General features: G+C 36.9%; 1 protein-coding gene across 4 annotated transcripts in view; it reads left to right on the forward strand.

Annotated features, from left to right (window-relative positions):
- SMOC2 (SPARC related modular calcium binding 2) overlaps positions 1 to 26,567 on the forward strand; it is a 142,309-nt gene that overhangs the window by 113,177 nt on the left and 2,565 nt on the right. Inside the window, exons 10-12 of one of the 4 annotated variants that reach the window (XM_071549475.1) lie at positions 21,012 to 21,114; positions 22,023 to 22,270; positions 24,758 to 24,798. In XM_071549475.1, coding sequence (XP_071405576.1) covers positions 21,012 to 21,114; positions 22,023 to 22,270; positions 24,758 to 24,798 — 392 coding nt within the window. Of the gene's footprint in view, positions 1 to 21,011; positions 21,115 to 22,022; positions 22,298 to 24,754; positions 24,799 to 26,567 lie in introns of all 4 variants that reach the window. The other 3 variants (XM_071549473.1, XM_071549474.1, XM_071549472.1) reach the window with 3 other exon arrangements.

Consider the following 26,567-nt stretch of genomic DNA (forward strand, 5'->3'; position numbering starts at 1 on the left):
AGTTTCCTGGTGGACAATTCTGCTCCAGAGGGAGGAAGTCCTGCAAGTTATTTTTCAAGGCTCTGCAGATCACACTTTTTTTCCTTCACACCCTCTTCTGTCCATCTCCCCATCCTGATTTAATTACAAATAATCTGGCCACAGTTCTTCACATTGCTTTATTTTTCCCTCAGTTTGTATTAATTTCTTATCAAAATGATATCTTCCCCCCAAGCCGAAGAAGAAATATTAATATCTGAAATAAGAAAAAATCTCAAACGTACGATATTATAGCTGCTGTACCTTTCAGTCATGTGTGAATTTGTCTATAAAAATTGCAGTAACATTTGTGCTGCTAGTAAAATGCCAGAGAAAGACAGAGCTAACAAGAGAAAAGCTTGCTAATTAAAGGTGATTCTACTGGCTCAGCAACAGCATTTCATTCATTGCTCTAGTTCATTTACCCAATAATTTCATGTTTATTTTAAAGGGTTGTATTAGGACTAATAAACACTGACTTCATTTGTTTCTCAGCATTTGCTTATGCCAAAGAATAAAAATTCTGTTTCTCACGTTACCTGTTGCTGACCTCCTTTTACAGATAAACCCATTTTTAAGGACAGGAGCCCTGCCTATTGTGCTGCTCTTTTCCGCTGGGTCCTACTGTCAGTGTGAGCAGTGGGACACTTCCAGGAGAGCATGCCCAGAAAGGGAGAACATTGTCCTGTGTCTGGCTGGTTTCACAGGAAGCTGTCACACAAGAGCTGTACCATGACTGTGTCTGCAGCAGCATTTTTGAAATGGGTTTCTGATTGTATTTTATGCCCTCTTGAACAAGTGAGGGGATGCTTTCCCCCATATAAGCCTTTCTTATGTCTATGTGTATATCAGAAAGTTCCACTGACCCTCCTGTTTTGGTTACTTGTCAATGATGCAAATGTAGGTAAATGCATCCCTTTACACTATGATTTTGTCATTAATACTGATAAAAATGGACCCTTCTCTTCCATCTTTACCAGGGAAACTATTCTTTTTGAGTGAAAACATACACAAATATAAATGTATATGTAAAATACAAAGGCATAAAAATATTTAGTTTCCCATCAGTGAGAAGTAATAAACTGGGAAAACTGTTTCAGCATAAAACTTAGAAGCTAAAAAAACCCACATATCAGGAAGATATTTCCTACCTTTAATTTATCTATATATTTAAGTCATCCATTTAATCCGTAATATTATACTTAGTCTACTTTTATCTTTCTTTTTTTTTCCCAATACTAAGAAGACAAAGAAGGAAATTAATTTATGTGAAATGTTTCAATGTAGAGATTAGCCTAATCAAGAAATCCAAAAGACAAAGCAAAACAGTACATGCTAAACAGCTTTGTTTCTTTTACAAGGGCTCTGCAGAAAAAATGTGACTATTATGAAAATCAAGATACTTATTGTCTTTTAAAAGAAATGTAAGGTTTACAGTGCAAATACCACAGACCCTTTTAAAGCATGACTGTAGATACAGAGGTATTGTCTGTACCCAGTATAAAATATCAGAATAAGCACAGTTAAACTTTGATTACACTGGAGCCTAAAAGGGATTAAAATATTTGTCCTAATTGAACAAACTTTGATAGTGTATTCTTAAAGCTACTAAGCTGTTGAAAATTTCAGAATAACCTCTGGTACAGTGCAGACATAGGAGATGTATCTCATAATAACATGGGACAACTGGATCACAGCTCTCGGGTGAGCAGTAGAAAAAAAAAAACAACACAAGAGGGAAGGATTGATATAGAATAACCTCAGTGTTTTCTGCCAGTATGACTGCAGTCATTATCGTCTTGCAATCTGAAAGCTGTCAGGAAAAACTCATGACTGAACGGAAAAGGCAAAAAGCTATTACTCTGCCAAGGCTCTAATCATAATGAAAAATGACACCTGAACTTTATCATGACAGTGAGTGGGAGTCACATAGTAAGACATTATTTCCTCAAAGGCAAATGGTATGGGGCTTCTCCATTATAATCTGATAGAGTATAAACTGAATAAAAACATACCACGGATTTGTAATGCTATTCCCTTCAAAATGGGTATCTTGTTTTGTTGTGCTTTCATACTTGGATACAAGTTCTCCTTTATTATGTGGCAGAAACAGTTCTCCTGTTTAATTTCTGGACAGGCAAAAAATAAATATTTTAATTTCAGAATGAATGTATATCTGCAGCTATGTTTTTTGAGACAGAACAGCAATGGTTAGGCATTTATTCCTTTTGCTTAGTCACTTGGAGAAGTGTTCCAGCTTTCAGATAATATGGGCACTTCCCTCACAGTGAGTTCAGTGTGATTTTCAGTTTCCGGCAACTTTGAAAATATCCTTTACTTATAATAAACAACCCTAGAAAATTTGTATTTACTATCAGTGACTTTTTGAAATGCAGTTATGATGCTGGGGCTTGTGAAAAATGAAGCCAGTGTAAGACTTTCCACTTCTTAAAATTTTCAATAACTTAATGTGTAATACAGAAATAACATGAGTTTTGGCTGAGGAGAAATGGCTGAAAATGTCAAGCAGTGAGTCTAGTTCATTTGTCAAGGAAAATGAAAATGGTACAGTCAAAATTGTTGACGCTCTGATCTCACATCAGTAGGTATATTTTTCTGAAGAAAATATTTTTATTTTAGCCCATTGCAAAGGCTAAAACAGTTCCTCCTTGTGGGCTCTCTGTTGTGGAGGCCTAGATGTGTTATTCAACTAAGGAATAACATAATGTATTTGAAAACGACTGAGAGTGTCTCATGTGCACCATCATGCAATATATTTAGCCTGCTGCAAAGAAAGAATATTTTGCTCACCTCTATTGAGAAAAAGGCTATCTGACAATTACAAAGCTCACATTTTCTAGATACCAGCATGGCTCACCTGAGGAGGCCAGTGAAATGATCACCAGTATAAGAGGTAAAGTCAGTGTTGATTGCTGTCACTGAAGTTGGCTTTGTTTTAAAAAGTAAAGTATCATTATTGAACAGAGTTTCTAGCTGAGGCTCAAAGGTAATATCAGGTTATGTCCTTCTAGTCATGCTGAATCACAGACATGATTAACTTTACATGCTATGTCTTGGTGAGGAAGTGCTGCATCCTTGGTGTAGTCACAGATGCCGTACCTACTATTATTAATATGGACAACCTGGAACCAGAGATCAGCTTGGAAAATGTGTGTGCTTAGTATTGTTAATTGATTGTATCTCAGGACCTTATAGTTTTATAATCTGGGATCCCAGTGTTCTGGGCACTGTGCAAACACAAAATAACAAGATGATGCCTGGAAATTTTGCAGTCAAGCTGATTGCAAAGCCACTTGGACAATGGGTGGACAGACGCCATCAACTGGAGAGGCAGTGAAAGCTCCTGCCAATTCCTCAAAGTGCTTCAGTCCGCCAACATGTGTCACCTTCATTTCACACTGGCTGAGCGTAAGCCAGCTGGCTTTCCTCCAGGTCCTTTTTTGCATCAGGTATTTAGACAGCAGAGAATGCATTTCTCTGTGCTCAGTGATGAATAGGTGCACAACAAATATTCTTGTTCACAAAGATGACAGTGTATATGAGACTATCTCAGTGGTTTTCAAATCATGTTATTCCTTGGTTAAAAACAACTTCTAGGCCTCCACAACTGAGAGACCTCGAGAAGGAAATGAAATTACTCCATACAGACATATGGGAATTGTTTCAAAGGATTCAGAATGCTTCACAGGGTTCAGAAATTTGTTTCTCTATAGCTCAGCTGGAGTGCTACTGTTCATAGGTTTCTCATGTTAGCATATGGCAAAAATACATGAATAAGTTTGGGAAATAAATGAATCACAAATTTTTCCCTTTACACTTGTGAAGTTTTTGAATTTGTTTGCTATCTAGAAATGTCTTCTGGTAAAGCCTCTTGCTCTGTAAGTCATCCACAAGCAATTCATTGTAAATATTCCTAAAGTACAATCCATGACCTGCTGAACCCTGATCCTGCAAACACTTATTCACATTCTTCGTGTGCTTAGTTCCATTAAAATCAAAGGAACTTTTACATGTGGTTGTAAAGTTAAGCCGGGGCATAAGTGTTTGTAGGACAAAGGTTTAGGTTGTTCCATAACCCTTGATATTCTCTATGTGCTATGTTGTCTCTGTTTGTTAAAAGAGATGCAGGCACTCAAAACCAGTGCAAACTCAGGGTTTTTCAGTCCCAGGGTATTATGCCTGTTCTCTAACTGGAGAGTTATAGAATCTATCCTTACAAGTCTGAATTTTGGATTCTTTGAGTACATAATCTAGATTTGCTGGTAATGATTCAAGTTGAAATTAGCTTTGGAACACAGCTAAATACAAAGAAAAGGTCATTGAATCAAGTTCTTTTAAGAAACAGAGTGAATATTCATCAGCTTTTTTATGACTTCTTAATCACTACAGAGTCTTCTATGCTGTGAACTTTATAATGGTGGAAAGTACTGATAAGCATAATGTTTCTAGGCTTTGTAATCATCCAAAGTTCTAATAAAAAAAGCTTGCTAGAGCTGGGCAGATTTGTTTGTAGAAAACAAAACCAGAGTTTGAAAATTTGCCTAGCTCTGAAGAGTAAAACAAGGTCTAAGAATAGCTGCTGCCTGGCATGTTGAACTATGTAGTTTGCTGTATGTTATGTACTATACCTCTGGTCATGAAAAGAATATGCATCATGTTGGATTTAACACATAAATTGCATTCCTCCTTTCTTTCTACAATCTCACTAATATTGCTGTGTCTCTCTCCTTTTCAACATTTCATGCATGAAGACAGAAGTTCCATTAGTTGTGTACCTATGTGTATATGTGTACATATAAATATAATCACCAGTGACTAAGAAGAGGTGGACATTTCCATCCTATAATTTCAGTGCAGAGAAGTGGTATTAAAATGGCCACAAAACAAAATCTCCAAACTACTGAATATATAAGATGATTGGTTTTCCATGGACACATAGCACATATTTATACCCTATATTTTTCAATATATCTGGTATTTGGTCCTTTAGGGTTTGAATATAGAAAGTCAATTTGAAGTTATTTAGAGAAGGATTTTATTAGAATTTTTATCTCCCTCTGGATCTCTATAGCTGAATCCACAGTATCAAATAAAGAGTTGGAAGGATACAAAAATATTCCTAATAAAAAGTTTTAAAACTCTCTAAAACACTTATACAAGAGAGTTTTGGTTTCTTTTTATTCATGCTTGCACAGGGTTTGTGAAGGTGCGTTGGAGAATAGTTTCCACTGGCGCTTATTTGGGGTGATGTGTGCTTATAATTTCACCACACAGGAATAATGTGTGTCTGATTTATGTTGATTAGAAGTGTTTATATGGTAACTAACATAGCCCTATATTTAAATTTGTGTTTATACTAACATGCACATATACACACAGAGATCCTCTTATGCCTCTCAACTCACTCTCCTATGAAAGAATCATAAACAGTTTCTACTTAAGAACATAGTCCATATATATTCTCAATAGTTTTCTCATGTGTTGAATTGAACTGAACCCATTCTGTGAGCTGTATCATATCTCTGCTGTTTGTAATGAATTGCTGTGATGTCCCTTAGAGAAATAAATCACAATTTTCCTGAGCGTCCCTCTAGTGGAATGTACTATACAAATTTAAGAAAACAGCAATTTTACTATGAGAAATTTAAAATTAATTTTGTCTTTGTATTAAGGGGAAAAAAAAGTGAATACATATTATACTAATACTTCCAATAGTTGATATCATCCAAGTGATTAAACAGATATCTGCTTGAAAGTAGCTTTCTAATTTTATGCATGACATTTACTTCCTCTAAAGATGTTTACTTCATCTGTAAAACTGTGGCTCAAATTCCACTTCTGATTCATTGCTTTGAATTGAAAATAATCTCACTGTAACTAGCTTTAAATTGGTACTAAGGACACTGATAACTAGGAAAGGATGACTACCAGTCCCTAAAAAGAGCTAAATACAGAGAACTCTGATATTTTCATTAGTATTTTTATTGCTTTTTATTTCACAGAAGGAAAGAAATAAGTGAGATTCAGTAGCAGGTGTTGTCAGAAGGTTTCAAGCCTTGTCACTATTTCAATCCAGGTATCTATTGCAAATACTAACTTATCCTGGGTGGAAGGTGCTGGGAGCTGGAATGAAGATGTCATGTCCTCTGCTCTCCGAACTCTCTTGAGTGGAGATTCATTCCTCTGCCTCTGCTCTCCTACTCCAGGGTGAGAGAACTCAGATCCCAGACTCTGGTGGGTCTGCAGGAGGTGAGATTGGGCTGACACTCTCGGTATGCACTGTTGTGCACTGTGTGAGAATATCAACTCCTTCCACACATAGCAGAGTCTGGCTTGCTCAGGCATGAGTCTGGGCTGGGACTGAGATGTGATGAATGAGCTCTTTTTAAATTTTCCTGTCAGTGAGACCTAGCAGGACTTTTGAACTATTTCCTTAACCGGAAGTGGGATGAACTGCTCTGACCAGCCCATTTTTCATGTTGGCACATGTATGTACCTGTATTTTTTGCCCAGAGCTTGTTTTGTGACACATTTCTCCAGGGGAGAAGAGTTACTCTATGCTGTGTTGGTGAGCTTAAAAGTTGCAGGCAATGCTGGGTTCACTGCACGATGACTATGTGATTCCTTGAGCATATCCACGCTCTCCATTTATCAATGATTTTCATGCACCTTAAAGCTACTGAGTGGTAGGTTACCATATATTGCACTAGAAATGACCACCTTTGTCTCTGCTTTGCGTACTTATCTTTCAGGTTTCTCATGCACACCTGTTAACAAATTGGAGTGTACTTAACCATGAGAGAAAATTCAGTTTTACACCCAATACAACTGTGTCTCAGCATCTTTTGTCTTAGAAAAGCAGGAAGATTTTTTCTGAAAAAATGCGACTGATACATCTGATGCTATATGTATATCAGAGTACTACTTTTGGTATACAGTGTTTTTTTTTTCCCCTGGCAAGCCAGGACACTTAGTTAATTAGGAACTTTTGGTAAATATCTCGCTTTTTCCTTAACAGTTTAGCTGGATCCAAGTTTTCCTATTGGCTTTGTGTAAAGCATACTGCAGCATAATTAGAACACCAGCTGGGCTGTAGAGGTTGGGGGTCATCTAATCTGCATAAACAGCACCTACAGGGAGTTCCTGCTCTAGGTGTCATTGACATTGTCATATCAATTTGAACCAAAGTTGTGAATAAAAGCAATTAATATTAGATATACAATCCTAATGTCAGATTTTGAAAGGAAATATGTTTCTCTGACTGAACTTAGTCTGGTTCCTGTTAAATCAAAGGAAGCTAGTCTATTTTATATAAAAAGACTTTGTCCTCTGAATTCCTTGAATTTTTACTAATTTTTCCATGGAACTTTGATGCTTTCCTATTGTAAGCTGAGCTAAGGGTTTTTCTTTTTCCTAAGCAGTAAAATGCCAAATCTGTTATGAGATCTTTGAAATCAAGTTTTCTGTTTTGACTGTTCACTTTCTTTGACTCAATGACAATTTCATCCCTTGCCTGCTGTGTTTCTTTTTGCTCCTGCTTCTTGATTAAAAAAATGAAGGCAAACAGAGCTACATCTGTGTCTCACATGTTTACAAGCCTATTTCATTAATTCTGTGAGCTGTCCAGAATTTATACGTACCATTTTGCTCACTAGGTATGATTGTCGATAGGAAAAGTTTAATCCAATAGGGATTACAAAAAAAATCACTTCAAGTTCCTATAAAAAGTTGATTTCTTAAAACAGGTATTTTGACTCTTGCATTAACAGGATGCACAGTTCTCCTGGAGCCAAGCTCATGGTTCCAGGCACGCATCACACAGTGTTATTGCAAACTTGGCGACTGAATCGAGGAAAGAGATTAATGTGTAGTGCAGTGGCTGGACGTGTAAGGTCCAGGAATCAGGCTTTAATTTACAGTTCCCCGTGTGACTTGGTAAAAAAGAAGGCACACTGCTGAAGTGCTGGCATTTCTGATGTTTAGAAAAACAGGGCTCTCTGTTCATCCTGAGTTGTTTTTACTTTTGAAGTTCATTAATTTCCCTGACATAGACAGGTGGCTTGGAGAAACTGGGGTTATTTGGGAAGGTAGGATTCTTCTGGGAGAGTAAAAACTGTATGGTTTGTTCTACAGTGAAACCTTGTTTTGTCAAATTCCTTAGCTGCCTGAGCTTTAAGCTTGGAGGCCTAGCTAAGCACTCGGGTGAATGCTTTGTTGTTGCTAACTCTCGCTCGTATCTGGCTGTGGGGCATCTTGCAGACAGGCTTCACTTGATAGTCACTTCATGTGGAAAGCAGGGAGAGAAGGAGGAATGTGAACAGATATACACTGCTCTGATTCTTTACAATCTGCCCGAGGAAAGTTGCCCTGGGAAGCAGGTCAGAAAACTCTGGTTTCATATGAGAGGCAAGCATTTTATATCACAAAACTTACCTGAATGAGTCTAATAAACCTGGACTCCTCATTCCAAATCAAAATTTGGAGTGTGAAAAAACCCCACCTTAGACTCACTGGATCTTACTCTAACTGCAATGATATCACTGATACAAAAGATAAATTCATTGTGAGGTACAATGAATGTCTTAATGCTAAAATTTTTCCAATCTACAATGAATTTCAGAAGTTGTTCAACGATGCAAAAGGAGAAGGGGACACTGTATGCCTTATATCTTAGATGGAACTCCCAGGTTGGCCTGCTTTCGGTCCTAACGTTGAGAAATACTATAAAAAAATACTTCTTTACAAATGAATTTTATATTCAAGTAAGGATTTTTAGCCTGTGCACAGGCTGAGGTCAGGTTTACCCTCAGAGTTTTGTTTTTTCTCTCAGATGTTTAGCTTCAGCACTTTCCCTTAGTAACATTTGTATTTGGACACAGGTAGGCATTAATTCGGTTAATTTGCTTGTAACCAAACCAAAATTTGTACTCCTTTCTTCAACAGCAAAAGACTAATTTCCTAAACCTCAGTTTCCTTCTTAGTGATTTATCTCTGTTTACAGATAAGGCAGAATGCTATAAAACAGGATAGATAAAGTGAGGACATCCTAAACTCATTATATTTTCAGTAGAGTTGACAGATAAAGGCCTGTCATAAAAGAAGAGCAATTTATTTTTAAAACGTGTCTGATAGTTAGTCATTTATTTTCTTTTTCAGTGTTTCCTGGTAACTATTTCCAAACACATCAACAACATTAATGAAATTTCTCAAATACTTGAGAGATGAAAAGTAATCCTTCTCATGCAGAAAAACCAGAAAAAAATATTAAACAAGGGTCACTAAAAATGATTGTAAAACTTGAATTTGGAACTTCCATCCTCTCCCCTGTCTTGATAGATGTGTATACCTTTAAACATTCATGGAATTCATAGATCATATTGATTCTGCTCCATCAGAACAACTCAAGATACACTTGATATTACAGACAAACCTAGGCGCTTTAATAAGTCAAGTCATTAAACATAAAGTTTGGTGATGTTTTTGAAAGTACTGTGAGAACTCTGAGTTCCCTTTCTATTAAAAACTTAGACAATTGAATGAAACCTTTCTCATGAAAATAAGAGAAGGCACAGAAATGAAACTTGTGCTCTCTGTTGTGAATGGAAATATAACTGTCAGGTTGAGATAGAACCACTGAAGTACTCTATGCTTTTTGTTACTGTTGCCCCCCAAAATAACCTCTTCTTTTTCTTTTCACCCCTTTCCATGATGTCTAAATGTTTTATTCCCTCTGGCTGCCTGTTTTTCCACTGTGCTCTGAATTCAACTTTATCACACTGGAAGTTGTATTGTCTACCCTTTTTATGTCTTCTAAGTGAAACAGTTAAATTGAATAATGGAGAAGCTAAATACTCAGTTTTAAATAGAATAGATTTAAAGTTAGAAAACCAAATCCAACAGACTTAATGAGTTTCTATATCAAACAACATGCTTCTCTTTTGTATAGGCACTGGTGAAAAAAATAAAAAGAAAGTGGCTTATAGTATGGGCAGAATGATAAAGTGCTGCTTAAGCATAAGTTCCCACAACTCTGTTGTTTGGCAAAGCAGAAAGCCTTGAGTCCAAAACATGCAAGGCAAAAAATATTTTTACTAATATTTCTACTCTTCAGTGTACAAAGTGCAGTGGCCTTTATCCAGCAAAGCACTGAAGCCCATGCTTTTCTTTAAGCTCGTGAATTCATATTATCTATTGAGAGCACTCTGTTGACATACTTGCCAGGTTTTTTAGAAGATGTTGGTTGTGTTTCTGTATGACATACATGATTAAGCCCTGACTTAAAGAATATGATGTCCAGTCTGATGCAATTGTTATTCTTCTGAAGAAAATATTTTAATGTAGCAACAGAAGTGGTTTCTGACACTCTCTTTGTTCTGAAGAGTTTGCTCACAACAAAAGGAACCCTTCTGTGGACACATAATAGCTCGATGATTAGACTACTTAGCTGAAGAGGAAAGAACCTAAGTTCAAATCCTTGATCTAAACCAGACAGAGCAGGGAATTGAACCTAAACTCTCTAATGTCAGAGATTAGAATATTCCACTGGGATACAACAAGCCAGGTTTCAACTCCCTGCTCTGTCTGGTTTGGATCAGGGAACTGAACCTCAGTCTGCTCCATCTCAGCTGCGTGCCCTCATCACCAAGCTATTTGGTCTAGTGGAATGGGGTGTTTTGTTCAACAAACCGAAAAAACCCCAAACAACCCAAGAAAAACCCAACAAAACAAAACAAACAAACCAACCCAAAGAAAAAGCATTAAAAAGCTCATTTTGCACCAGAGTAAAATCTGAACTACCCAATCCTGATTATCTCCACATGATGGAATTGTTGTTTCCAGGCCAGGCCTAGAGAGAGCTACTTCGTGGTCACATACTGAGGGCGCCAGAAACAATAGGAAGATATAAAACCCTTTTGTCTTTGCAAATGCAGCTAAAGATGCAGAGATTCAGCCATGTTATTCACATGGCTTTGGCAGAAACAGAGAAAACAAAACCACCAGAAGCCAGTTCATGTGAACGCCAGAGCTATCTCAGTGAACCACAGTTTTGTTTGGAGAAGAAGAGGGGAGGAAGATTAATATTCTGTCAGTGCTGTCAGAGGTGTCTGTGTCAGAGCACAGACTGTCCCTGTGAATTTTCTTGAAAATTCAGGCAGCTTTTTTCTTCACTGCTTTACATGTCTCTATTTTCTCCCTTGATTTGCTACCTGGTTCTCTCTACTTTCCATGATTTTCTCCTCTTTTCTCTGCCTTTATCATATATTCGTCTTTTTCTTCTTTCTACAAAGAAGTTGTTTTGGCTTAAGCTCTAGTCTTTGCAATGGCACACATAGTCCAATCTTGCTGCAAAATCCTCTGCGAATGTGCTTATATCAGTTGACAGAAATGAATGGATGGGTTGTAACTGTTTATCTTGTCCTTGTAATCCACACACACATGTTTAATTTCTTAATCTAATCCCAAGCATTTTTAAAGGTTTAAGTGGGTTTCTTTGCTCATTACCTTCTCTTTTGTCTCCTGATTTTAACCAGCAGTAGACCACCTATTGATTTTTGACAATATAGCTTGTGAATCTTTTTACAGGCATCTGCAGAGGGCTTGTTTACTTAAGTCATGCAGAGTTCATGAACTGAAAGTCTGTGTCTGTTGGAATTTGCAGTGTTGAGTATCTCTAGGTATGGAGTATGGGCCTCCAGTTTCACATAAGAGTTTTTATATTCATTCTCTTGTAATGGAAAATGACCCCTGTTTACTAAATCAACATTAGACTGTGAGTATTTATACCAAATAATTATTCAAAGTAGATTTAGGATGGAAATGTGGGGTTTATGAATTAATCATTACTTCAGTTCCAATCACCAATGTGCGAGTACTGTTGCAAAATGCATGGTTGGAAATCAGATTATTATACATGCCCAAGAGGGACTCAGTTTTGCTGGGTATGAGTGTTTGGGATACTGATGTTGCACACTCAGATTGTATTTTCCCCCACCCCCCGCAATACACAGGGCACAAAGATATGATGTGATATCTTGTTTCCATCTCTCTCCATTCACTCAGCAGCACGGAGTAAGATTCATGAGAACTTTCCTCATGTGTTTGTGTTGCTGTGTTATCAACAAATGAGATTCCATGGTCTGCTCCAGAAATTGTACACACACACTCCCATAATTGTGTACACATGCTCAGTCTTCTAGCATGACCTGTCATGTCATGTCATATCATGTCAAACAGTGTATAAAATGAGATCATGTTTTTTTGCATACCATGCCTGACTGCTGGAGGGATATGATAAGATATTTCTCTATTTCTTTGTTTCCTCTGAAGTCCCTTGGTCAGTTAGCCTGAGCTGGTTTCCACATTTCAATAGCCTCTCCTCAACCCTTTCTGATGTTACCTGTTAATACCAAGTGACTGACACTGTGGAACCTGATTAGCATTAAGCTTCATGATGTCTGCTGAAGTTAACAGGGTGGGCTTCTGCACAAATGCAAGGAAATCCAGGCCTTGGCATGGCTGCGGGATTTTCTTACTTGGGTTCCTGACCAAATGCTGGATATGCAGCACACAAGAGAAACAACCAACACTGTAGACAATGAAACTAGCATACGGTGTATTGGTCTAGTGAGGAAAATGTCTTCATAATCCTGAATGGAGTACTATCATGGAATTGTATCTCTCTGCTGTAAAATGACCCAAGGCACTCTGTAATCAAACTACACACTATAAACCATATTATGTGAAGTCAGCTGCATTGCATCCTTCCTGGCAGACACTTTAGAACCATAATTACATTAATCTCCATCTTTAATTTGCTCTATTGTGCTTCTGTCATTGCAGGATATTTGCTACCAGGTGAGATGTGTTCATTTCCTCAGTGCTTACTGTAACTTGAAAATTAAAGGTGGCATGATTAGCACTCAATTGCTTTGCTTTTGGTGGGATTGAGTCAAGATCATCATTACTTGTACATTAGTTTTTTGTGGTTTAATGAGATACACAGTACTATTTTTGGCTTGGGGGATCTGTTCCAAATGGAGGTATCTTTGCAAACAAAGTTGGTTTGAGAACCTGCTGTATCTCCACAGATCTCTGTCAACTCTGGGGAAGTGAGCTGTGTAATTAGGAGAGAATTAGGAGTGGACTGTCATCTTTAATTTAAATTAATAGTACCTAGTTATTAAGGCCTGGGCCTATTCAGCCTTTCATAGTATGCTCACCTCCTTCAGCAGGAACTAAGGGCATTTAATTCTAACCTAATGTCATACCTTGTAAAAGTTTCATACTGAGCAATGTTAAGACTGTATTTATGTTTTCATATTAGTAATCTTACAGGTTTTTTATTTAGCAGAGGATGAGTCAGTGAGATTCGAAATGCTATTTGCAGAGGAAATCTATCATGTGTAGTGGAAAAGTGTCCCTGAAGGTAAAACAACTGCAGATCTCAAATTAAATGCTAGAGAAAGGGAGATTTTAGTGATGCCAGGTTTCCAAGAACTGGTTCATTCTACAGTGTTCAAGTAATGTTTCAGTGGTTATTGCTGACTTTTGTTTCACTTCGGTTATTTACAGGATTTATATTTTATAAACCTCTTTTAATCACTGTTGTAAAAATCCATTCTGAGTTTAAATTCAGTATATAGTTTATGTTCCAAGAAACAGACATGCTTGTCTCTCATTATTTCTAGCTCCCCTCTGTGTTGGAAATCCAATATCTAAATCTTTCACTTGACAGTTATGGAAGGGAGGGAGAAAAAAAATCAGATAATGCTGATGAAACATTTTCTCCTAATTCAAGTTTACTAATCCTAGGTATCTGTATTAGCAAAATAAAAGCATGGGTAAAGATTCTAATACTTCACCTGGCTGCTTTCAATTTAGCTAGATCTTCTGCCACCTTTCTGCTCCTCCCTTCCCCATCATTTTATCCATCTCATCCTTTACCATCCAATCATATGGTTTGGGCTCTGGTAGCAATGACTTAGCTTTGCAATTGGTGGTTCTGCCACTGCTTTTATTTCCAAGATCAAGAGACACCAAGCCACTGCGTCTGTAATTCTCCATTTGTGCACCACAATTTGAGGTTGCTCTGTACCATCTATATTTGTGCAATGTTTCAAATGTGCAATGTTTCAAAGGTGTATTTGAAAAATTTCATGATGTATGTAATGCTCTTTGAGGGACTGAAAGATAAGTTTAAGGAGTGCTGGCCTTACCTCTCCATCTGTCCTGTGTTTCGACTGTAGAAGAACCACAGACTGGCATGAAGGCGCCACTCTGTGCATAGGAACTCTTCGAAAGCTGCCCTCACATAAATATGTACCGCTGGCCTGACAGCTCTGAATTTCCTTCATCATTTTGATTTAATGATCATTGGCTCTTAGTGTCTGAATAGCAGCCTTTTTTGTGGTTTTAGAGGAGAGTGGATGCTTTTGGGATTTTCAACTGATAGTTCCAATGGTAAAAGGCTCAGTAAAAGATGTTCAGAAAGGTTAAAATCAACATCAGTTTGTAGAAGAGGCTCTTTTTCATGAACGTTTCCAAGGAGCAGACTGCTTAGATTAATTAAGCAATGTAAAAAACATCCCCACTAAGGCGAGTCCCCATAGTTCAATTTTTTCCATCAGGAGACCAGAATTATGCACCTTATTTCTGAGGTCACTTCCATAATTGCAACAACATACACTTTTTTGTAATAGCTTTTCCTTTTTAATGGATATTTAAATGGAGGTAATTAAATATGGGGATTTTTATACCTGTCTCCTGAGAGGAAACATAAAAACATGATGAAAATACAAGTGAATGGGAAGAAATAAATGTCTACTAAAAATAACTACATTTTTTACTCCCTAAGCAGTACTGGTTGCTAATTGTTAAGACTCTCGGAGTGATAATGTGGATATTCAGAGGCCTGTAATACTGTATAAAACTGGATTACAAAATATTTCAGTTTAACAAGTTATTGTTGAAAGTGTTATGCAGTCAGAAGTACCAGCTGCATATATCAAGGCCAGGCAGTCATGAAATATGGTAGGTAAAGTAGATGTATAACCTTTTTAAAACCAGACCAAGTTGCTTTTCTCTTCTAGATGTTTTTGGGCCCCTTTCAAATTTTGAAACTCTTCTCTCTATGTCCTAATTAGGCAGATGATTGATTTCTGTCACTGTGCCAACATTTTAGTCAAATACATTGTGTTTCTTTCACTGGAGCTGAACCCACGTGGCTGTATTGCAGGTCACATTAAACCTAAGGCAACAAGCCTCTGAAGGTTAGGAGTTTGCATTGGCACAGACTGAAACTAAATGCTCAGAATTTCAGATCCTTCTCAACATACTGAAATGCCTTTGGCCTCTAAGAATGGACTAGATACTGTGGAAGCATTGATTGCCTAATAAAAACATCACCTGCCTTGTATCCAGTTAACCAGCAAAGAGGCAAGACCTCCTTAGCATCTGTTATTAGACCTTTTTCTGTGCCCAGTCAAAACTAGAGAGGTAAAGGTCTAAAAGAGAACATTTAAGAATGTCAGGTGGGGTCAAAAGACTTTCTCAAGTTCAGTTTTGATTTTTGGATGGCCCCTGAAAGGGTTACAGTGTTCTAGCTGTTTCGTCCCTGCCTGTTCTCACAGTCACAGCTCTGAGTTTTAGCAGCAAGATATTCACTTCTCAAAAGCCTTTCAAACTCTCACTGAGGGAAAACAAAACTAAGAAGTCGTAATCAGAAATTAGTAATTTTGCATTGCTTTTCTTATACTTTCAAGTTCTGATTCTTCTTTTCTTGTTTAGCAATAATATTACTGGAACTGAAATAAATGTAATGGACTGCTTTTCATATCAACAAATGCCCTAGTCTAACTTTGTCACTCAGTTGCCTGCAAAAACTGTTTGTAGGGTTGTGTGTTTCTGCTATGAATATTATCACTTCTTTCCTCCACATTTACCAAAGAATAAAAGTAGCTTGAACCTAAAGGTATTTATAAAACATATGCAAATAAAATTAATCACAAGCAGTTTTAGACCACCTGGAAATATAAGTTAGCTATCTGGGCTTCCTTAGTTTATAGGGAAGAAGATAAATGTTTTAAGGGAGATCCTATTCTATTTCAAGAAAAAAAATCTCAGGTAGTTGAAATGAATGTCTTCTGAATGGTTTCTTTTATACTGAGCTTAAATAACTGTTATGGGTGAGACACCTCATTTCAGCAGGCTCAAGTTCAACAAATCCCACTCAATGCACATTGGTATGATATGAATGCCTAGGATTGAAGGGTAGGGCCTTGGGACAGCATACTTTATTAACTCTTTAGTGTGTGTGTGTGTGTCTGTGTGTCTGTGTGTGCGCGCGCATGCTGAAATTAGAACAGAAGGTGATTTTAAAATAGTAACAAAAATAAAGTTAAATATATGTTAAGAATTGAAATCTGCTTCCTGCCCTTCTTAAGAAATAATACTTCTTCCCTATAAGACATAGAGATCTAGGGCTACAAAACAATGGATCTGTAGCTCTCCTGCAGCTAATATCTGCGCTATTCTTTTCATTCTTTCTGAAATTTTGGTAAGGACATGTAAAAGAGAATTTGATTCTGACCTTAACATTTATTTTAAATGACAAGAATATTTAAGAGAAAAATAAATTAAAATTCTTTTAAAAAGGCAATATCTGAGGGATGTTAACAGGAAGAGATGATAATGCTCTTCTAGGATAGAGACTCATAGGTATATATGTTTTGTCTGTCGTTGGTTACCAGGAGCTGTAGGGAGGGAAAAACTGTGATGTGCCATATAATCATGGAATCATAGAATTGTAAAGACTGAAAAAGGCCTCTAAGATCTTTGAGTCCAATCATTAAATTAAAACTATAAAAGCACTGACTCTGTTGAAACCATAGTTTTTAGTCATCAACAGAATTACAAATTTCAATTCCCAGGCTCATCTTTTGAAGGTTTTTTTTTCTGGAAAGGGAGTCAGGAAGAGTTCAGGAAATCCTCCTAAAAACAAGGAGGCCCCTCAGCATATATAGATAAACACAAACTTGTGGTTGGTATGGATCAACAGAAATAAACTCAGGAACTGTACATGTAAGTGTGTATAGAATAAAAGTCCAAGAAAATATACTTTCCTTGTATTGTCTGTTCTCCCAGGATAACCAGTAGCACAAAAATACCTTAATTCTTTTCTTTCTGAATATCACTATTTTCCAGTGAAGTCAAAGGTGCAAAAGAAGCATAAATAGTGCTGATAATTCTGATTTTTAGCAGATCAAAAACTTATTTACAATCTTCAGAGGTATTTTAGTGGTCATTGTATTTAAAATCACTGCTAAGCCTGATGTTCATATGAACAAATATGGAATAAAAAAGAAGCTTTAGATTTTCTAATTGGAAGTTGTCATGCTTTTAGTAACTTGAGTGACTGACTCAAGACAATTTCCACTCTTGCAGAAAGATTAATGTAAAATTCCTTTTACAGTGCTTAATCTTATCTATTGTATTCCCATTTTAAAAGAAATTAACTAAATGCTCTTCTTACCATGGCTTCAGATGTGCTGTAAAATATAATCTTCCAAGACTGACAGTAGTAAATTATTATCGAGCAAGCAGGGAGCTGCAAGGCAGTTGGGTGCTTATTTTAGAAGATTTATGGAAAACTAACCCACAGCTTTACCTTCAATAATCCATTCTTAGTACTAAAAGTAGTTATATGTGTAGGGAAATGTGTACATTTGAAATATATAGTGCATAATGATGATTCTTTGATTTCCTTAATATTATAGCTGGAATGAGGTGTTTGTGCATTCCTGTCATTTGTCTTATGTATTTGTTGGTCTAAGGTTTACTCTGGGTAAAACTATCCTTAAAACAAGCATTCAAGTCTACATCTCTGAACCTGTAGGTTAACTCCATGTAGTTTCAACTTCCACCCTTTAACAACAAATTACTATTTATGTAAGCTGTCAAATCCACACAGGACAGGCAGCTGCAGAAGAAACTGAAGCACATAAACCATAGTGAGAAGCATAAGGCTCCCATACTAATTTTCCCTTTTTCTGTATCTAGCCCAAATGAGTGAATTATTCATTACAATCAAGCTAAAACTCCACCAGACTTACCAGTCCATCCACAAATTTGTTGAAAATTAAAGCTCAGCATGAAGCCTCCAGAGAATTAGTATGAGTTAGTAACACCTGCAAAGAACAGAGATTTCTCTGTGAGGTAAATTGGTGTGTGATTGCCTACACGTCAGCAAAAATTGTAATTGGGAGAAACTGAATATTTTCTCTGTATTTAACTGCTGAGGATTTTGTGGGGTGTCATTTTACATTGAGTAGCAGAGTTATAATTTAGAATGTTTCACAGCAACTGATTGTGTTTATTTTAACAGCAATTTTTCTTTTCTCTGAGAAGATTTTTAGTGCCGTCAGCTGCTATTGCAACTTTATGCAATACACATTTAGAAACCTTTTGTATTCTTGGGGAAAATTATCAGAGACAAGCTTTAAACTGTGGAATTTTCTCCCTATGATTTCTTGTGAATTTAGAAGTTGATACTTTCCCCTAGCTAGCTGTATCTCATAAAAAGCAAGCTAAGTCAGGCTTTTGATCTCCACATCTGTAGCATATGTACACTAAGCAGCTCCCCGGACAGCAGTAGAAACTACCTAAAGGACAGATTTTTGTTTCTTCCAGATGTTTCAGAAATACACTCATAAATAACCCCAAAAAATTCAGTGGAACTCCTAAATCAAAATGGATATTGACATTATTATCTCTCCAAAAAATGACAAAGAAAGAAAAATAGTCAAATTGCCTTTTCTCAATGTTGTGCTGCATTGTTACATGCTGACGTCTTATTTTCTGCATTTTCCATGAGTCCTCTATTAATTCACAACTTATGTTCATAACAGGATTCAGGCTTCTGACTGATGATGGTAATAAAGTTCCAGCACGAAATGGATAAAACTTACATAATTCATGATAGGTCTACATGGAGAGCCTTGGGCAGACTTCTTTTTGCCTGTCCTTTGAAGAGAATCAGCTCTGGTCCACAGTGCTGTCCTTGTTAGTACTGAGCTAAATAGGTGTCTCAGAGACTTGCTTGCATGTTTCATGCATACTAACACAACTGGATGTGCCTTCTGCATGGGAACTGCATGGCATCTGCCTGCTCGTCTCTGAACAAATGTGCTTTTCTGGCTTGCAAAGCTACGTGATCTCATTTAAATCACAATGCACAATGTACTTACATGGTTGCAGTGCCTGAAACTAATTTAATAGCAAGCTCTTTGCACTAGAGAATATACTTTTAAATTATGCACTGAATGCTACCGGGAACCTGTTGGTTCAGTCATCCTTATTAATCTCTTGCCACCTTTCTCGCTTTTGTTCCTTACAGAGATAGCTCAAGTGCTTGCCTTACTGAACTCAAACTTACAGTCATAGCTGTTGAGTTGGATTGCTTTTTTTCATTTCTTTTTTCTTTTTTTTTTTTTTTCCAATTGTGACAGGAAAACCCCCACAGTGGTTTAAGAGTAAGGGAAGAGAGACATATCTAAGAGTGACAACTGTTTTCATATGTGTACTTCTAGTGTTGTGAAACTTGCCTGAGTAAATTCCTGTTATACACCTTTTACAGTTACTGGAATAAAAAGTCCCTGGTGCCAAAGGCAAACACATAAGTGACAGGGATCGCATAACTACATGAATGTGTTAGACAATAATATGTAGTGGGTGCTCCTGCTGTACATAACAACTGAGCTATTCTTACTGCAAGACAACTAAGGGCTAATATAACACAGGTTTATTTCCTTGGATCAACATGAGATGCATTAAAAAATAATTTTCTGGGCAAGATGAGGCATTTCAGGCTCATACAGTTCTACTGCCTGCTCCAGAGGTTGCTGAGAAGTACAAGAAAATAACAAATCCCTACTGACTGACTAATCTTTTACCACAACATTTCAAATTATTTCCAGTTTTCACTTTAAAACAGAATTGTGGGTAAGTGGCTGCCAGCACAGAATTGTCTGTGAAAATCCTGCCATGGGCTCCAGCTTCAAATTTGTAATCTCTGTGTCACTGATCATGGAACATCCTAGAGTTTAACTCAGGTATTAGAGGTCTAGGGGAAGACCTGGCGTTTGACTCAGGACTCTGGGAAAGAGGAGAGGAAACAGGTGTATTATATAAGCAAACCTTCAAGTGTCAACATCCATGTGCTTGTCAGAGGAATTTATCTGCTCCAGCTGTGCTGCTCAAAGAGGGGACCTTTCAGTGTATATTTATCTGACATATTATGTGTCTGAAATGTGCTGTCAGTTTCTTTCAGAGAAGAACTTTGTAGCATACAGAATGTAGTTATGAGAATGATCTAGCATCACCATAGGATCCCTCAGTATTAACCGACCTACCAAGTAACAGCAGCTGTTTGGGCTAGGTGCCATATAGTTAACCTTTGTCCCAGAGAAAAGGGAGTGAGGCGAGGAGTTGACTGTCATTTTATAGAGAGGAAAACCAATGCATTAAAAGAATGTGTGTTGAGAAGGCCAGTGGAAGTTCAGAGGAGCAAAATTGGAAATCTGAAAGATGTCTTGTGCTGTGGGCTTCTAGTCCATGTTTCCAACAGTCTGTGTCATGCAAAAATTTCTGTTGCTTCAAAGATATTATTTTCAAAATGTGACACCCATATTAAAGATATATCAAAAAGGAAAAATAATGGCCAAAATCGAAAGACAAACAGTCCAGGTATGCAAAACAGATTCTCACTTGCTTGAGTTCCCAAGGTTGTTTCTTTATTCCTACTTTGTTACAGATATGTACCTGAATTTAGATACCTGTCTTTGAATTATGAACATGTCCACAATTTATGGATATCTGTGTACAGGAGTCATATCTATCTCTAATTTTGAATTTTTATTGGATATATATGTTGTAAAAACAGCTAACATAAAAAGGAAAAAACTCTGGCTTTCTAGGTTGCCCTGGGGCCAAGAAGAATGAGTTCCTGACTAGTGTTTTGGATGCATTGTCCACAGATATGGTGCACGCGGTCTCCGATCCATCACTGTCTTCTAGCCGGTGGGTTTCGGATCCTTTTTGTGTGTCTTTAAAAGGATTCTGGCAGTGCTGAATGGATTGTTGAGGGCTTTGAGAAGCCTTTACAAAGGGTAAATTTCCAAGAATCTGTCAAGGAGAGTTTACTTCAAAGTTATCACTGTGGACTATGTCCACTAAACAGAGATACACTTGATAGATGAGTTCTTAGCAGTACAGATTAGAGTTTATCTGTAGCTGCTGGTGCAACTGTCTCTCAGTCTTTGTTCTCTTCTCAGGGTTTATTTGATTAATGTGTGCTACCTCCTGATTCATATTTTGCCTACTTGCTTGCAAAACAAGCCAGTGCTATCAACAGTCACAGGTAGCATTAAAAATGCATTAAGTGCTGTCAGACTTTGGGCATCTGTAGGTCAGGTGTTTACCATCTGACGAGGTGATGGCATTTATTATTATAACTTATCCTGTAATTCAATACATTTAGGTGTTTTATCTATAAGAGCATCCATCATGAGTTGTAATTGGAGTCTAGGTATTTGACAATGCTGATTGTTGATCTGCTTCAGTTGGTTCCTTTACACATTTAACGCATCTGCTGCCTATGAAGCTGTCCTTTTGGGGTTTATTTGTCTCTTCACTTTTCTCTATTTCAGGAAATTAAAGGGGAAAGCACTGCTTGCCAAGTGATGCTGACCTGAACAGGGTTTCAGAGAGTTAACAAAGAGCAGATTCCAGACCTTACTGTAAGGTTTAGGATGGAGTTGGCCAAAGTGAAAAAAACAGTGATTTGTTACAAGAAGCTAATGTCCAAATGCAGGGAGGTTTATGTAGCAGTATATCTGGTGGTGGAGCAACTCTTCTGAAATAAAGGTATAAACTGACATTTACATATGAGAATTAAGACTAAACTCCTTTTTTTTTTGCTGCTTCAGGGTTTCAGAGCCTGATCCAAATCATACTCTGGAAGAGAGAGTGGTCCATTGGTATTTTAAACAGCTAGATAAAAATTCCAGTGGTGACATTGGCAAGAAAGAAATCAAGCCCTTTAAGAGATTCCTGAGAAAGAAATCAAAGCCCAAAAAGTGTGTGAAGAAGTTTGTGGAATACTGTGACGTGAACAATGATAAGTCCTTGTCAGTTCAAGAATTAATGGGCTGCTTGGGAGTAACAAAAGAAGAAGGTAAAGCAGAAACAAAGAAACGCCATAGTAAGAACTTTTTCTGTCTTTTTTCACTAAATACTTCAAAGCTCATGAAGTCTGATATTTATAAGTGCTAGAATTTTACAAAATAAAAGAATACACCTGTCTATAGCTAATGCAGCTGTTGCTTAGGGCAGATGGCAGGAAAGTTGTTTCTGTGTAAGCAAATCATCACTTTGCTTCAACAGAATCAAAAACTTCCTGTTGATTCTGACCATCAACTGTATTACAGTAGAAAACCTAAGAGGATATGATAACATTTACAGTCATCAAAGAGCCAGTTTAATGTTATTATGGCACTATATTCAGAATGAGTGGAAGTATCGCATTTGTGCTTTTTAGATTCCTGGAAGGAAGCACATGGTTGAACTTTCTAATGACTTCTCAATTCTCAAATGTGGTTTAGAGATACAGTGAGGAATGTGGTCATCTGCCAAACAGGTGGAACAACTGCTGATACATAGCCACCTTACTTTGCTGCTAAACTGGTAGAAAGGGGAACAACTAACTACAGAGTATAATAGTCCCTGCAGAGTTCAATGACACAATACCTGAAAAGGAGGAATCTGAAAAAAAAAATTATAAACAGCAGTAGATCCCCATACTTTTAAGAGGTTGTAGAACAATGAATATAGGCAAATTGATTTGTCTGACACCTTAAAATGAAGGGAGGACAGTAAAACAAAAGTGCCATTTGTTGTTTTCAAGACCAGAAAGGGAATACTGCAGAAAGACAGAAGAGCTCTACATTTTACTAGTAAAGTAAATTGTCTATGTCTCACAGAAGGAGATGTCTCAAAACAAGTCTCAGTCAAATCCAGGATTTTTTCTTCTGTTGTTTTTTTTTTGGTGGACCTAATAATACCTTGCATTTTCACTTAGGTGATGGAAATAATAATAATAATAATAATAATAATAATAATAATAATAATAATAATAATAATAATAATAATAATAATAATAATACCTTGCAATTTTCACTTAGATAATGGAGGTTAAAAAGAGAATATGAAGGTGAATGACTGTTTTTGTCTTTATGCTTAAATGGTGAAAGTGAAATTCTGTTTTGCTGCAGCTGGCACTCCTTGGGATTATTTTATGTGAAATTTGGGTCCAAAATCACTGCCAAGGAGGTAAAGAAAAGCCATAGAAAGACTGAAGCAAAATAAGCCTTTTCTGTGCATATTCCAGTGAAAAATCCCAGATTAGGATAAACTTCCTGTTTTGGAAACAAAAGTTGTAAGATGCATTAAATCATATGAAGATCACACACAGATTTGGCTGAAGGAAAAATTACATCTACTACAACAGGAGTATTTTAACAGATCTTCAAAAAACATCTATTCAATGAGAACACTCAACTTTGGAAAGAAAAAAAATCTCAGAATTTTGACATCGAAACACTGATGGCGTTGAGTTGGAAAAAAGTTCTCAATCAAATCACTGAGTTGTTTTACTAGAAATACATAGTTTTAAGGACAAAATAATAAAAGATTCTTTTGTAGGCATATCGTTATTCTGTTTTGTTTCTCCTGGTTGATAGTTAAAATTTCCTTTCTTATAATCCGTTCACTTTCATGAATGAAATCAATCGCCACTTCACTGCAGCTAGAGTTATATTTCTAGAAAAAGATGGACAGTGTTACCTGAGGTGTGAGAGCTGAGATAAGGAAGTGGCTCTGTATCATTTTGTGAGTCCCAGGTGTCTTGTGTGAGAACATTCTGAAGCAAAATAAAAGCTGGAAAGTTGCAAACATGCTTTCTGAGGGGAGTACTAGTTCTGCAGTATTTTTCAAGGTTCAGTTTTGTTCCCCTTTGTCCCAGTACAGTTTGAATGCCTTGCAAGCTGACACAGAAAACCAAGAGGGTGAGTTCCTCCCTGGCTTCATAAGTTTGCTTGTGAAGTTGAATGGGCCAGCAGATTCATGTAGCTTGTTGGGTATTTTCCCCCATTTTAATGCTGTCTTGGATTTTGACACTAGAAAACTTAAAAACCCAGTGGTAATCTTGTCATTTTACTGATTAAATGTGAGCAATGTCTTTGGCTTGTAGAGCTGTTTCTGTAAAATATTTAAGCAAAGTGAATGTTTTCCAGGCAGTCTGATTGTTTATGCTGTTTTCTTGCCAGAGATAATAGACTATATTTACTACTAAAGGTTTAATACGTTTGAAATGCTCAACAGTAACTAGATGTAATCTCCTAAGGGATATGTCACATATTACCGTCAAGAGATGGTGCCATTCAACTTTCATATGTCTCCATGAATGAAGCAGCACCTGTATTGAGGAAAGAAAAATGTGGAAGTTTCAGTGAAAGATCTGAAATATTTTAGCTCATTTATTGAAAGCTGTGCACTTACCTTGCTCTAAAAAATACCTTTTCAGAATGAGAGCTTCAGTTCCTGGGGATGCTGCATATAACTTGCAAACCATATTTATAATGATTTCTTTTCCTTCCTTTAGCAGCCCCTAAAACCAACACCGAGAGCACTTCATCCAGCAGGCAGGTGAGTACTGAGGAGAGCAAGATCTTAATTTCTATCCTGCCCAGTTGAATTTTGGGGGTGGGGAGGGGACAGTGTTAGCAATTAGTATTTCAGCTTCAAACCGCATTAATCTGCCACTCTGTAGACTTGCTAGAAAAATGTGGAGCAGCATCCCAATTAACAAATTTTGGCTTAAGTTCTACCTAGGGAATGCTGATGCGATGCAATGCAATGTAAATGCACATAATGTGCCAAGTAGATTAGACTTGCATTTGAAAGTTCCTAGGAAAGTGTATGTGGACATACAGGTTAGTGATAATTTGATGAATGTAACTGAGCCCTTGTGAGTCTTCTGCATTCCTGAATGACAGCATTCTGATACAATTTTAAATGCACACTGATTCATCTTCATTTACACGTTGCTTTAACTGAATTTTGTCAATTTTCCTTTGTGAAAGTTGAAATTACTGTTTGCAAACAAAGCCATGCATTTCCCATGCCTTGTGAAAATCTGTACATTTCACAAACCCCACTGAACTATTATACAGTGGCTTTGCACACCTTTTAAAATCTTAGTGTCACTTTCAAGTTCATGCTGAAGAACTGGGATTTGCATCAGTCTGCTAATGTATATTTAAGCTATAGTTGGTTTGGTCTGCAGAATTACTGGGGCAAATAAAATATCAAGTGCCATGACAACATAATCGATGACTTGGTTTTGCATCAATTTTTTGCAAAAACTTGATTTTGTTTTTTTAAATAACAACAGTGTATGTCATCCATGGAGGTTTGGCTACTCAGTGCATTCAGAGATGCAAAAGGCACAAACGCAAAGTTTTTAAATGAAGGAAGGATATATTTCAAAAAGGAGGGACTCAAATGAAAGCTCAGAAAAATAGGTTAAAATGGGTTTTTCATTTATGTGTGTCTGTTTTTATAATCATTAATTCTAAAGATTCAATTTTGTGAATGACATCAGCATACCTTCCTAGTACATTTTCATGGTCCTGAAGGAGGACTTGCAAGTCCAGTTATTTGACTGGTCTAATAAAAGAGTCATCTTCACACCATTCTTACCTCACTATTATATTAGTTAGAGGAATTAAATTATTAATTCCCATAAAAGGATCAGTAAATTATGAACTGGTTTAAAAATACTCATGTAAACATGTTATAAGAACAGCTCAGGGAATCCTGCACCTATAAAAATATGCCAAAACTATAGTTTTGGTAAAAGTTGTCCCATCTGTCATAAAACTGGTTTGATAGAAACTGAACCCAAGGTGAACCTCCCCACAAGCCAAGAGAAATCTTCCTTCCTCGTTGCTCATCAGTGTGTCTTTTTTTTTTTTTGTCTCTCATTTTTTTGATGTTAGGTTCACACTTCCTAAGACAAGTTCAGCATTGGTTGCGGGTTTTACCAGAGACCTCCTACATACCTTTGATGGGATATAAAATATTCTCACATTTACAAGGGTGTGATAAGTTTCTGTTTGTTTAAACAAATGTTTGCGGTCTTAATTTTTCAACTTTCTCCCACAAATCACTTATGCCTTTAAACAAGGCAGCCTGAAAACAATTATCCTGTCAGAACTCAAAACCACTCAAAGGCGTTATTTTAATCATATAATGGCAATTACTGGCACACGTGCATTTCACTTGAAGCATGACAAGCCCTCTCCCCTTTCTTGCAATGTGATCCTGACTTGCAGAATCTGTAATAAAAGTGTCCTTAGACCAGCTACGTTTTTTAATTTTGTCCAAAAAATTGCTGACTCAGGATCAATTGT

Source organism: Pithys albifrons, chromosome 2, assembly GCF_047495875.1.
Source record: "Pithys albifrons albifrons isolate INPA30051 chromosome 2, PitAlb_v1, whole genome shotgun sequence".
NCBI lineage: Eukaryota > Metazoa > Chordata > Aves > Passeriformes > Thamnophilidae > Pithys > Pithys albifrons.